Genomic DNA, 14,754 nt, shown 5'->3' with positions numbered 1-14,754 from the left:
TGTTTGTTTATCCCTTGTCATTATTGTGTGTTGCTGCATCAGTATGTGTGCCCAGATGAGTGTTAGCGTCTGCGTCCTTGAAGCTGAAATCTGTATTTGTTGAAACTGCCACGTCCGTTTAGGATATTACGACGACAAGGAGGTTACTTAAAACAACGAACACTGTTCTTTCCCCTCTTACGTCATCGCACGCCCGTTAGAAAATCGGAGAGAACGTACTGCGTTTTTTTACTTTTCAATTTTACCTCAGCATTTTTTGGGAAGGACCCATAAGTAAGCATTTCACTGTTTAGTCTACACCTGTTGTTTACGAAGCATGTGACAAAATGTGATTTTTAGTGTTTTTTTTTTTACCGCATTACCACCCACTCGACTCTGTTTTAATCAACAAAACAATAACAAACGTGCTGAGGCGAACAGTGGGGCTGTGTCACGAAATCTGGATTCTAGCTTTAGTGACCTTTCAACATCATTGCAGATGGGTAGGTATACTTGGACATCATTAACGTGTCCGTTCTCGCCTACGGTTTGCCACCGGGTGGCGCTCTAACCCTACTGTATCACTGAGCCTGATATGGTGTAACACTAGTCCTACCCAAGTAGTTACACTGCTTACAACTTGTTCTAATACACTACCCACTCGTGTGAATAGGATAACCTACACTGTAGGAACAGTATGTTGTTTTCCTTCGCGACAAATATTTAGTTTCCCTTTTAAAAGTACTGTTGCGGCTGTTGGGTTATTTAAAAAAAAAAAATAGTACCAATTTGTACTGTAGTTTCAAATGCCAGAGTTCAAACTCCAACCTGCAGAGCTTCCATGCATTGCAAATGGCACCATTCCCTATTGTCCCTGGTCAAAAGTAGTGCACTAATATAAGGAATAGGGTTCCATTCATGACTGGGATAGCTGAGCCTCTTGGGTAGAGTTAGGGAGTAAATGTACTGTAGAAACAGGCTCCATACCAGCAGCCTTTATCCTTCACCAACGGATGGGTGGGTTAAACTTTTTATTCTAAGTTTGTGTTGGAGGGGGAAGAGTAGAGTGCCTGTGTTGTGGCAGAGTACCCTGCGTGTAAATAACTTGTCAAATGGATGTGTGGGGTGGTGTAGAAATGTCTGTGTGTGACTGTGCACTTGTTTTCCTACATATCAGGACCCCAGTATCCTAACGTTTCACCCGAATGTCCTGAAACGTTAACTTTTTGGAGAAGTCAGAACTTCTTTCAGGTCCTGAATTTTTTTAGAATGCTATTTTAACCTTAAGGGTTAGGTTTTGGAGTTAGGGGAAAATACAGTTTTTACACTCTTAACTCCTGAAATTTCACAAAAACAAAGCTCTGTGTGTGAGACTGTTTAGAGAGTGTGTGTGTGTGTGTGCGCGCGCTTACTCTGGGTCTGTCGGATTTGGGCCCATAATTCCTGGAGCTCTCAGGTCACAGTGCCGTTCTCACACATATTTGGCATTCTTTCCCCGAAATGATTACCATACACCTTCTACTCTGGGTTTGGCTCTGCAGAATATTTCCATCATTCACGAGAGGAACTGCAGCGATGTTCCAGAACCCCCTCCCCTACAGTTCAGATTCCTCACTCTCATACTCCTGCCTTCCTTGGAATCCTCGGGTACAGCCCTTTTCCCCCCCCTGAGTCAGCTGTTTGTGTCTGCCGACGTGATTGGGTCATTCGGCAGCGGCACCTCTATAAAGACCTCCCGGGAGGGATGGGGGAGTAGGTAGCATGTAAGAGACCTGCTGCATCTCAATAGTCCAAAGTTGGTTGCTCCCTTTCCCTTGTTCCTTTCCTTCATCGGCTCAGATGTGAAAGAACTGGACAGGTGTAAGTAACTGGCCAGTAGGCTTTGCTTAGTTCCACCTATCCTGTTTTTACAGTTCAGTGCAGATTTAGGAAACGGAAGATTCTTTACAAATGCAGGGATGGCCAAAAACCAGCTGGGAACTTAGTAAAGCGGGGATCTCATGGTGAGAGACAACATTTAAGAGGTAATAGAAGACGGTGAGGTAGAGAACCATGGTGGACGCCCTAATCTCCCAAAGGGGCCAAGAGGATTTAATACAGTAAATCAAGATTACATTTATTGTGATGCAACCATGTTGAAGTCTCATGGTAGTTCCCTGATAGAATTGTGTGTTGGGATGGTGGTGGAGGGTTGTTTGTGTGGTGGGATGAAAGGGGTTAGGTGTCGGCCTATATTCGTGGGTTGAGAGAAAGAATAAGAAAATGATACTACTGCTTTGCAGAAGCCTACTGTTATTTTCCACAATGCTTTCAGATCAGTGGTCAGGAATATAAGTAGAGTAAGAAATGCAGGTTTTGTTAAGCTAATAGGGCCATACAAGACCCACATGTTAATATTGTGTCTATATATTTCCAAAAACGGAAACATGGCCACCCAAAGGAAACCTGGCGAGAAACCCCAAAATGGTAGAAGATCAGCAGTGGCCGCACTCTCTTGTGGAAGACTTATCTTCCACATAGTTAAGTAAATATTGTCAATTTATGATGATGAAGGGGTTGTGTACCTGTGTATCGGTGGAGGCTGCTGAGGGGAGGATGGCTCGTAATAATGGCTGGAACAGAGCGAATGGAATGGCATCAAACACATGGAAACCATGTCACCTAAAACTCTCACAAACTTCTACAGATGCACAATTGAGAGCATCCTGTCGGGCTGTATCACCGCCTGGTATGGCAACTGCACCGCCCACAACCGCAGGGCTCACCAGAGGGTGGTGTGGTCTGCCCAACGCATCACTGGGGGCAAACTACCTGCCCTCCAGGACACCTACACCACCCGATGTCACAGGAAGACAAAAAAGATAATCAAGGACAACAACCACCCGAGCCACTGTCTGTTCACCCCGCTACCATCCAGAAGGTGAGGTCAGTACAGGTGCATCAAAGCTGGGACCAAGAGATTGAAAAATAGCTTCTATCTCAAGGCCATCAGACTGTTAAACAGCAATCACTAACTCCGAGAGGATGCCGTCTACATACAAACTTGATGTCATTGGCCACTCTAACAAATGGATCACTAGTCACTTTATTAATTCCACTTTAATAATGTTTGCATATCTTGCACTACTCATCCCAGATGTATGTACATTCCTTTACTTAGATGTGTGTGTATCAGGTAGTAGTTGAGGAATTGTTAGATTACTTGTTAGATATTGCTGCAATGCCGGGAACTAGAAGCGCAAGCATTTCACCATACTTGCAATAACATCTGCTATCCATGTGCATGTGACCAATCAAATTTGATTCGATTTTTTGATGTATTCAATACCATTCCGCTCCAGCCATTACCACGAGCCCGTCCTCCCCAATTAAGGTGCCACCAACCTCCTGTGCTGTGTATAGATGCTTTATGACACAGTAGACAGGTTTCTGTATGCAGGTTTACTGACTTGAGAAAGACTGCTGCACACAGAGCTGAAATAAATAAAAGAAATCATTTTATAATAATAATATCAACAATTATAGTAACAACCATAAAAAGATTGCTTATTTAGTTTTTTTTGGTCATCTTTATATAACTTTTAATAAATTGTTCCCTTTATATTTTGTGTATAAGACTTTGGTGTTCCACTGAATGTCCTGGTAGCAGCATTCTGTATCCATGGTATCGCACAGGAGCGTCATCCCCTGGGTCGTTTCTATAGCAACGCATACATGAAGAGAAGGCACCCTTCCCCCACGCGCCCGTCATCACCCTCTGATCCTATAAGAAGAGGGCATTCTGTCCTGGCAGTGGGAATTGGGGAGGTGTCATGGCGCTGGTCTCCAGTTGTCTTTGGTGGTCATTAGATTTGGTTTGTTTTTTGGTTCAGCTCGGTTTGTACATTCCAGTTCTTAAAGCTTCCGTCACTTCAGTTAGTTGCCGGGGGAGGTTGCCTTAGGGATAATTTAGGCCTCTAGTCCCTTTCTAGATTCCTCCCCCCAAATGGTCTTTGGTTCCCTTACACTCACATACTGTACATACATTCACATTCATTCACCCCAAGTCTCACAGATTCTTCTCACCCAAGGGGGGTGAGACAGAGAGAAGTGCGTCAAAGCAGTCCATCCATTTCTCCACATTGCCATTCTGTCTAGTCCCGTACTGTGGCTTGATCACCACTCCACTGACTTCCTGTGTTCCTCGCACTGTTTGTCCACCGGTTGCTCCACAGTTTCTCTCATGACGCCACTGTCTCATAGACGTTCAGTCTGTCCACCTGTCTGTCTCTCCTGTCTCTGTCTTTTGGTCCATTAAGTGGGTATCATCCAGTGAGTCCTGGACAGCGTCAGATAGCTGAACTGGTCCAAGCCTGTGAGTAAGGTTGGGGCTATCACGGTGTAGCTAGCTTAGCTACGTTTTAGCCCTCAGAAAGAGTTTAAACCCGCAGTTTCGAGAACACACTGAACTCATTCTTGTTTAGCAGAGCAATAGTGTTAACCTTAAAGCATGGCTGCTTGATAAAACAGCAAAGTTACCCTTTTTTTGTTTGTCCGTTCTAAACTAGTGATTAACTGGCCAGTGACAGTGCAATAGCACCATTATGTTCAAGCTTGGAGGTTGGAGGGAAACGAGGTCTACACAAGTTGGAAAGCCTGGTCATCAGTTTAGCTAGCTTTCAGGGGCCTTGTCATAGTTTCTGGGCCTGGCAGGGGAGTGGGCCAGGTTGATGGGCTAGTTGTGATAGCAGGGCTACAAGCTAGTGGCCTTCAGTCAATGGACAGAGATCGTGGAGCCTGGGGCAGTGACGGCTTATCAGGGCCAAGTGTCAAGTTAGTGGATGTACTGTGGCACTAGCACAGTTAGGAAACCTACCAATCAGGGTCCAGAGGAGGGTACATGTTATCCCAGTAGCGGGAAGCGTTAGGTGGGGTCAGGAGTCTGGGTGTATCACTGGCCCACTATCGATCAGCTTCAGGTTAGCCAATTAGCATGTATTAATGTCCAGAGGAAGGGTCAATGTTATCCCATTATCGATTAGCTTCAGGTTAGCCAATTAGCATGTATTAAAGTCCAGAGGAAGGGTCAATGTTATCCCTTTAGCGATTACTGAATAAGCAGGTACAGGTGGCAATGGGCAGTGGATGGAGGGTAGCCATTAGCTGCTAGCGGGGCCCGGTGGCACGGACCCTCTTGCTCCTCTTGTTGACCGTTGTGAAGCGGAAGGGAGTGGTTTCAGGGTACTCTCCAGGCGGGAAGCGCTTCATGAAGTGGACATCCTGCTGGTTGGGCAGCGTGTGGGGGCCGCGGCGAGGTCGCCCCCGCTTGGTGAATCCAACGTACCAGCCTGCGTAGCGTGATGACATCAATGCGGTGTAGTGGTTCTCTAGAACCTTCTCCACGAACACGCAGTCTTCACTTTTATTACTGGCCTTCTGAGAGAACAGAGACACGAACACACACACACACACACACAGAGAGAGAGAGACATGAGGAGGGAAGAGGCAGATCAGCAATCCATGTGAACACATTCAATCTGAACAAAAGGAATGCTCAGGAATGCTTCCAAACAGCACTTTTTTGGCATATTGTTGTGATTCATGCCATAAGCCTAATGATGCTGTAATTGTTTGAGAACATGAGAAAACAGAAGAGGTCTCACCTTTCCCACCAGCTTGCCGCGGCGGTTCATGCACAGGTAGAAGTTGGTTTCTTTGCCACGGATTCTCACCTGGCTACCAAAGGTGTCGGCCTCCACTACAAGCTGGGCTTGTGAAGGGACAGACAGAGGGACAGACAGACGTTAGAGCCACAGACAGGGAGAGCACCAAAAACAAAAGGGAGAGAAAATAAGGGAGGAGGAGGGGGGACGCAACTTGACAGAGCGACAGATTATAGCCTGGGTTTGAACTGACAGATCAATCCCAGGCAGATGGCGAAGCGAGGACAGGCAGACATTTGGGTGAGTAGATGGTTAGTTGTCAAAGAAGCCTGTTCAGAGATGGTCTTACGGGAGACTGGTCATTACAATTGGGGCTCATAAAAAAAAGACACAGAAAGACATGAGAACAGCCGACACAGAGCGAGGCTACAAAAGAAGAAGAAGTCTAGCAAACACTGCAGGGGGGATTGTTGTTTTAAGTGTGTGTGTGTGTGTGTTCATCATGCCATTGTGAAGCTGATTCAGTGTATATTAAAGTACAGCTCCCCTTCTCTTGTAATAACACTGCGCTGACTCAATGTCTTTAGAGAGAGCGCTTGTGCCTGTTTTTAAAAGAAATCCCTGAAATGGTTCCTACATGACCTTAGTCAACAAAGGGGTCACAAGAAATCAATACCCTTCTCTCTCCCTCTTCTTCCCTTAACTCTCCCCTCCTCTCTCTCTCTCTCCCACTCTACATGTTTGCACCTTCAACCCTCCTCTCTGTTCTCCCCCTCGTTCTCTGTTCTTTTTTCCTCTCACAATGCTTTACTGCCATTGCCTGATGGCGTTAACCACAGTCTTTCTTCTTTTGAGAACCACTTGTCAAGAACAGATCTGCTCCCGGAGCAGTAATAAGGCTGGCCTTGAAGTGGTATGTTTGTGAAGAGCACGGTTGTGAATGGGAGAGCTGGTAACATGAACCCCATTCATCTGCACAGAGGAATATGAACGCCAGCGTGAACGTTGGGCTTTTTTTCCTGCATTGATCCTCTGCGGTTTGAGAATGGGTTAGGCATAATTACAGACAAAGAGAGAAAGGGGAAGTGGGAGGAGTGGGGGAGGGATGGACGAGGGAGGGAGGGAGGGGGAGGCAGCCTGCTGTTTTAAACCCAGAGAAGACAACGGGGAGGATGAAAAATCAATGGATAGATCGATGGAGGAGATGAGTTTCTACCACTGCCTAACACTCTACCTGGCAGGCCCCCCTCTCTCCTGCTTTCTTTCTCTTTCACTCTTTCTCTGTGTGTCTCTCTGGTGTATCATTGAGTCAGCAGTTGGTCGATGAGGTCTTTGTGCTCCGGAGACAAGCTCCACTGCCCACTGCCAAGGCTGGGAGGATTGAGGCATGTGTGTGTGTGTGTGTGTACTTATATGCCTGTCTGTGTGTGTGTGTCTTACCATATTTGTCTCCATCCTCTCCGCGGGCACTGATGCGTCTCCCCAGCACCTGGACGTGTTTGCCGCTGGTGCGGCTGTAGAGCTGGTAGACCCGGTGGTGCCGCCGGCTCATAGCGTCTCTCACCCGGGTCTGGTTCTCCACGTGCACGCTGAAGTTAACCCCATCCACGCCAAACACCTGCTGCACACACGGGACACACGGGTCACAATCAGCATACTGCTACTGCATGCTCTCTCCTATCCCCACTCCCTCCATCCTTGGGGGAAGGATACGAGGACACGATGAACGGCAACACGACGCAAAAATCTGAAGGTCCTAAATGCCTTTGTCAAGACGCGTTTATTGACATACACACATATCCATACAAACATGTACTCACACACACGTGCATATCTAGCTTCTCACCTGCAATGGATTGCACATCACCAGCAACATCTGGATGCATCTGGAAAGAGAAAATAGGTTCAGTATATCTCCGATTCAAGGATTCCTCTCCTTCCATCCGTCTGATCCCTTCCACAACACTGAGACCTATCCTTGGGAAACCAGAGAGAGCTTCTGGCTGGACTGTGGGACTCCCCACTCCCTCAGATATGACATTTGACATGTTATCATTTAGCAGACCCTCTTATCCAGAGCACTCAAGTAGTGAATGCATACATTTTAATATTTTTTTTTGTGCTACAAGAGACAGACAGTCGCTGGTTCCCAAACTTTGTCACCCTGATGTCAGCAGAACCACCAGCCTTGACACTTGACCTACGAAGAGGTGTCTATCAACAGACATTCTGTAGGTGTCTGTCAACAGACATTCTGTAGGTGTCTGCCAACAGACATTCTGTAGGTGTCTATCAACAGACATTCTGTAGGTGTCTGTCAACATACATTCTGTAGGTGTCTGTCAACATACATTCTGTAGGTGTCTGTCAACAGACATTCTGTAGGTGTCTATCAATAGACATTCTGTAGGTGTCTGTCAACAGACATTCTGTAGGTGTCTGTCAACAGACATTCTGTAGGTGTCTGTCAACAGATATTCTGTAGGTGTCTGTCAATAGACATTCTGTAGGTGGGATTAGATACAGGATGGGGTGGTGTAGTTGGCATGGCGACATGCGAGACAGACAAACAGACAGCCATCCAGGGTCAGTCGGGGACAACACCCAGAGCCTCCATGTTTTCCTCCAGCAGAAGCTCCATCAGAGCAGCAGGGAAACACAGACAGGGAAACACTGACTGACACCTCTCCCACTCAATCACCTCTTGACCCCTACTTGACTGTACTGTGCCATTGTGTAAGTAGCCATAATATCACTTGTGCGTGCGTGTGTGTGTGTGTGCACTGTGGAGAAGAGCATGCACTGTCTCCTCTATCTCTCTCTTTCTCTCTCTCACTCTCTCTCTGTGTGTTCTACACTACAGCATGGAGAGGCAAGCTTGTTGAGTGAAGGGTTGCCAAATGCAGTACAAACCTGTTTCTCTCTTCCTACCTGTTTCGCTCTCCTCTCCTACCTGTTTCTCTCTACTCTCCTACCGGTATCTCTCTCCTCTCGTTCCAGTTTCTCTCCTACCTGTTTCTCTCTCCTCTCCTACCTGTTTCTCAATCCTCTCCTACCTGTTTCTCTCCTACCTGTTTCTCTCTCCTCTCCTACCTGTTTCTCTCCTACCTGTTTCTCTCTCCTCTCCTACCTGTTTCTCTCTCCTCTTCTACCCGTTTCTCTTCTACCTGTCTCTCTTCTCTCCTACCTGTTTCTCTCTCCTCTCCTACCTGTTTCTCTCCTACCTTTTTCTCTCTACTCTCCTACCTGTTTCTCTCTCCTCTCCTACCTGTTTCTCTCCTATCTGTTTCTCTCTTCTCTCCTACCTGTTTCTCTCTCCTACCTGTTTCTATCTTCTCTCCTACCTGTTTCTCTCTCCTCACCTACCTGTTTCTCTCTCCTCTCCTACCTGTTTCTCTCCTACCTGTTTCTCTCTCCTCACCTACCTGTTTCTCTCCTACCTGTTTCTCTCTTCTCTCCTGTTTTCTCTCTTCACCCTCACATATCCCTAGGTCTACCAGTCTCCCTCTTTCCCTTCCACTGTCCTCTCTCTCTCCCTCTCTCCCCCCCCTCTCTCTCCTGTCCCATGCTCAGTGTTTAGGGATGGAGGAGACTCCCCCACACACTGTCATGGCCTCACACACACGCAGATGTGGAGATGTGCGCTGGATGTGTGTATGTCGGGGGAGCAGGAAGCTGACAGCTGGACTGAAGAAAAGACTGATGCACTGCAGGGTGAGAGTGAGAGAGAGGTGTCTGTGTACGGGGAGAGATAGTGACAGGGTGGGGAGAAAGAGAGACTGTACTCCTCCTGTACAAGTATTGCGGCTGGAGAGAAACACGGGTGTCCCCATTTTTTGTGGTGTGAGAGACAGGAAGACGAGAACGTGAAAAAGAGAAAGGTCTTGCATCCATCCACTGATGCGTACTCATAGACATACATGTACCTCACTCTTGACTCACTCAACCCACATACCACAACCCACACCAACCCAAACACACAAGAAGCCAAACTCCTTCCTATGCAACATCACACGGGTGATCTTTCCCTTGGCTGGTGTATCAGCTCATAGGGGCTGCTAACAGATGCAGACACCAGGGGAACCAAAGCTGCATTCTGCCTGCGCAGCTGTAAAAGTGGCGGTGTCTTGTGCATTGTGAGGACTCTCAGCTGTTAAAACATCACTGCTGCACCGCTGCCCGAGGACACGGAGAGAAAAGTGCTTCAGTTCTGGATTCTACCTCTCTCTTCCCGACCACAGACACTCACAGTATGCCAGTGAGGAAATGGCGAGCAGAGAAAGCGAAGACAGAAGAAATGGAGAAGAGAGGGAGAGTAGCAAAGATAGAGATGAAAAGGGACTGTAAGAGGGAGGTAATAGTTCTATAAGAGGGACCAATGGGGAAACCTGGTTGTCCGTTGGACCTGTGCCAAAACAAGCATCAAGCCGACATCATAAACCTGTGTCTCTGAAGTTCTCCCATGTTGAGTAGACGTTAAGGTAGAGTGGGCCTAAATACAGAGCGCCAGCGTGGAGCAATGGCTGAGGTAGTGGGCCTCACTGCTGAGAAATGGTTTGAGTGGTAGGCCTCAGTGCAGAGCAGTAGGCCTCAGAGAGGAGTTGTGGTTTGAAAAGCAGAGCGGTAAGTCTCAGTGGTGGTTAAAGCAGTAACAGGCCCCAGTGTGGAGCAGTGGTTAGAGTAGCAGCGGGTCCCAGCGTGCAGCAGTGTTTTCTAAAAGAATAGCACTGTAGGTCTCATTGTGGTGTTGTGGTCAGAGGTGAAATAGGCCCCAGTGGGGAGCAGTAGCTCCGAGTCTAGACCATTGAACCAATGCTTGAGTTTGTGTAGAGCAGCCATTAGCCGGGCGAGCTAATATGTTGATGATCATAGATGTAACGTTCGTGTGGAGCGGTAGTTAGTAGCCGTGGTCTCGGGGAGTGAGGGGGAAATAAAAAAAGAGAGCCTGCATGGCAGAGGAGAAGACAACGTAGAAGAGGTGGTGGAGAGTTGAATCTTTCTCTTCATCTGACACTGTTAGGTTGTTATCCATTCATGAGAGAGAGAGAGAGAGAGAGAATGAGAGAGAGAGAATAAGAGAGAGAGCGAGAGAGAATGAGCGAGAGAGAGAGAGAGAATGAGAGAGAGAGAGAGAGAGATAGAGAGAGAGAGAGAATGAGAGAGAGAATGAGAGAGAGAATGAGAGAGAGAGAGAATGAGAGCGAGAGAGAGAGAATGAGAGAGAGAGAGAGAGAGAGAGAGCGAGAGAGAGAGATGATAACTATCTGGAGATGACTGCCATCTGGGAGAAGTACATTGGTCACAATGAAAGACAAATTAAATCCCTGGCTTCATTCTGTATCCTTTCACATAGCTGCAGTTGGCACGTATTTCACATTTTCAATGAAATATGGTTGCAGACTATGATCAAACGATAGTTTGTGATAGTGGTGGATTCAATGCAATATATTACTGTAATGTACATCATATAAACCTAGATCCAATTGAAATGGTCAACATCTACACCAGTAATAATCAGTTATAAATGTGTTTATGACAAGTCCTATGGGTGGCACAGCCCCAACCCTGACCCAGTGACCCCGACTAATTAGCCAATCACCTTCTTTGACACGTTTCTATGGTGACCGATGGGAAGAGATGAGACGTCGAATACCCAGGCCAGAGCATCCATGAACCATGCCCATCAAAAACTGCCGTGTCCATATGGTCAAAGACTAAACAACACACTGCAACAATCAAACAGAATGTGCTTCATATGGCAATAACATTCTTGATAAATGGTTAGAGGGACTTACAAGACAGCCAGCGTGGAGAGAAGGGACCGCATCGCTTCCCCCCTCCACTAGGGAACTTCGCCCAGAGTCAATCGCCTCGCTCGGTCAGAGCCGGTCCGACAGTCCGGAGAGTTCACTTGTGTTTTTATAATCCGCTGGACGGAGTGGAGGGTCAAAGAGTCAGCGGACACTCCCGTTGGCATCGGCGGCGTGGGTGTGAGGGCGCGGGCACGGCGGGTTGTGGGGCGGGGGGTGGCCGTGCCACTGTGACTGGAGGGCTACCTCTCTTGGCTGTCACGGTGGCCGGTGCAACGGGGAGGGGCGGGGCGCAGGGGGAGGTTAGGTCATCAAACAGTTGCGCACCTCCGGGCTGGAGAGGAACAGGTGAAAGCAAGTTCACGACTCATAGAGGCTAAACTCCAATCGACTCACCTGCTACGTATCAATAATGCAACTAATGTCAGTCAAAATCACTCCAATGTGATTTAGTGACGATGTTTTCTCCCGGTAATCTTATGCGTAATCCACGTTCGTATTGGTGTTTTAGTGCGACAATAAAGTTTATACTAGGTCAATAACTTTATTCTGAGAGAAGTCCACATTAGAGACGAATTTGAAGAGATGAGACGCAGAATGAGGGATGGTAAAGGAGGAGTGGTTGTCTGGACGCAGGCTGGAGCACGCCCAAGGTCTCTAGTCCCTGCGAGGCAATGCCAGGCGCTGCGGGAGGCGGGGTACCTGGACGGGCTGGAGGCGAGGGCGGCGTGAAGAAGGGGCCTCTGCGGGCGCCGGGTGCTGCAGGGCGGGCTCGGTCATGGCTGCGACCCCACGATGGGTCACGAAGTCTCTGGCCCCGGGGGCACCGAACAACAGTGTCTAATAATGTGGATAAGAGCCCGTAGCGGTCCAGCTCAGATGGAGATGGAGAGAGTTGAATGAAAGGGAGGAGGGGAGGGAGATAGAGGTAGGGATGGAGGGAGGGAGGGGGAGTTGGAGAGGATGGGAACAGCTGTGACTGGGTGGCGGACCCAGCCACCCGCGACAGCACGGAAATGACAGGCGCTCTCGGCACCTGATTTCTCGGACTTCCCCGACCGTTTCAACCGCTGGTTGCCTGGCTGCGGTCCTCCCTGAGCTCCTGCACAATACCAGCCAAAACAGAGCGCGATGACATCACCTCAAAAATGTTTGAAGGAAAAAATGCAATCCGATCTTTTTAGTAATTTTTTAAACGTAGAAAGTTAGCACTTTTCCTGTAAAGGCACCAAAGTCTGGATGGCTCAGTTGGAACCGACCGTTGCAGTGCAGAAGACACAGGTCCACTTCTCCTGTTTGTAAAGAAATACAAGTGAATGCATGCGCTTCAACGACGTTTACCTAATCACATTGACAGATCACTCCAGAAACTGCACCGTCTCTCCCCGCTCTCTCGCTCTCTCTCACAGCCTCCCTCTTTCATTCAGTGACGAGAGGAAAGCACAGGAGAAGATACAGAAAGAACACAGCTGCGTCTATTCTCCAGCTACAGCATGTATATAAAAAGCGTTCTCCTTCCGCAAAAAGCTCGTCTTTACGGTGGATGGGAGTGCTGTAAGGGAGAGGCGAGTCAGTCGGCAGGCACGAACCTCCAAGAAAAAACAGAACAAGATTTTAACAGCCGTGGATCAATCCACCCCTCCCTCCCACCAGCCCCCCCTCTCTCGCGTCTGCTCTCTATCTCTCCCCCGCTTCCCCTCTTTCTCCCCCCCCCCCCCCCCCCCCCCTCTCTCTCTCTCTCTCTCACACACACACACTTATTGGATCAAAATGAGATTAGTCAGTCGCTATGTGATGCCGACCAACTACACCAAAGGCGAAACCGTGTTGGAAATGTCACTGGCTGCAACAAAGGAGGAAGGGGGAACAGGGCTTAGTTTTTACAAATCTCCACAAAACACGGGTTTATGTGGGTTTCTCTGCGCTTTTGGAACCTTTCACTAGTCATTGGGGAATAACAGGGGCGAGTCACTTTTGCCCTCCGATTACTTCTCACCTCAGTTAAAAAGAAACCCGACCACTGCCACCCCTCTGCCCCTGACCCATGGTGGGGAGTGTGGGCTGAGGCGAGACCGCCAGAGCGGGGTGGGGGGGCACGACTAGCAGAGCAGACCCTCCAAGTAAATAATTACCGCTTTGAAAAGTGATGTTTTGTGACTCTTCGTTTCATAACTTATAACTTAAACCTTGAGGGGAAAATGAAACAGAGAATGAGAGACAGTCCGCTTTTCAAGCGGGAGGGCGGTATGTAAGCATGGACTCGGATCCAAAACGAACATTTCTCAGGGATTTCGGCAGCAACGCCCGCTCTGCGCTCCCAACCCTCCCTCTCACCGCCACAGAACCGCAGACGGTCAGCCAAGCCAACACAACACTCATTCCATACCTTACACACACACACACACACACACACACACACACACACACACACACACACACACACACACACGCACACGCACACGCACACGCACACAGGAGAGATTGGGTTCTCACTCGCTTGTGTGTGCTGGAAATGGGGGGGGGGGGGGGGGGGGGGGGGCAGATATCTTGGCTTTTCAATGTTGCTCGCGTGTGCACGCACACACACACACACACACACACACACACACACACACACACACACACACACACACACACACACACACACAGGCTACGTGGCTTCATAGGGCTGGGTAGGGGTACTGTGGTTGACTGGCTTTAAGTCATGCTCAAAAGAAGAGCTCCTGGCCCTCCTCTCCTACTGGCCCTCTTCCCCTCCCTGCACCTGTGTCTGGGTGGATAGTTTGCTCCTCTGGCCTGCCTGGTGTCCAGCTAGCCAGGCCAGGGCAGGAGGGCACTTATTTTAAACCACCTGGTTGACCACAGCCCGCTGGACCACAGGTTCAAACAGACGCACACCACTGCTGCAACCACACACCACAAAGGGAGCAAGAGTCATTACTCGTGGCATCCGTTTTCTCCAGCTTGCTCTTGGTCATTTGTGCCATATTAACGTGCCCTTTATTAGACTGATCAGAGAGCTGCAGAAAGGCCTCGTCATGAGGAGTGACTTCAGGGAGTCTATTTCACTTTGGGCGCCTTTTGTGGGTATCCAGCTTTGCAGCGGTGTAAGAAAGGCGGCACCTTGATGAATGAGGTTTTGATGTGCTGGCTGACAGCCATCGTGTAGTCAGCTTACCAACAGATGCATTTTTATTCCGAATGGGTGAAAGATAGGTCTAGAGCGAAATAGTCAACTGAAATATGAGACCAGATCGAAAAGTTCCTCAGGGCTTTCAGTTGTCTACCTTACACACATTTACATTTTTCTTCCTTTTTCCCCC

The 14,754-nt window shown here is 48.5% G+C and overlaps 1 protein-coding gene across 2 annotated transcripts; it reads right to left on the bottom strand.

Annotated features, from left to right (window-relative positions):
- Positions 1 to 3,405: 3,405 nt before the first annotated feature.
- On the bottom strand, positions 3,406 to 13,049 carry fgf18a (fibroblast growth factor 18a). 2 transcript variants are annotated; one of them, XM_021561019.2, is made up of 5 exons: positions 11,417 to 13,049; positions 7,468 to 7,507; positions 7,062 to 7,242; positions 5,622 to 5,728; positions 3,406 to 5,394 (listed from the first exon to the last, which is right to left on the bottom strand). In XM_021561019.2, the coding sequence occupies exons 1-5, from the start codon at positions 11,446 to 11,448 to the stop codon at positions 5,125 to 5,127; spliced, it is 630 nt and encodes a 209-aa protein (XP_021416694.1). In that variant the 5' UTR covers positions 11,449 to 13,049; the 3' UTR covers positions 3,406 to 5,124. The 2 variants fall into 2 exon arrangements, with proteins under 2 accessions (XP_021416694.1, XP_036798739.1); XM_036942844.1 differs by lacking the exon at positions 11,417 to 13,049 and adding an exon at positions 11,221 to 11,402.
- Positions 13,050 to 14,754: the final 1,705 nt, after the last annotated feature.

This window comes from Oncorhynchus mykiss, chromosome 14, assembly GCF_013265735.2.
Source record: "Oncorhynchus mykiss isolate Arlee chromosome 14, USDA_OmykA_1.1, whole genome shotgun sequence".
In the NCBI taxonomy this organism is placed as follows: Eukaryota; Metazoa; Chordata; class Actinopteri; order Salmoniformes; family Salmonidae; genus Oncorhynchus; species Oncorhynchus mykiss.
This window is presented reverse-complemented; position numbering and strand designations above follow the sequence as displayed.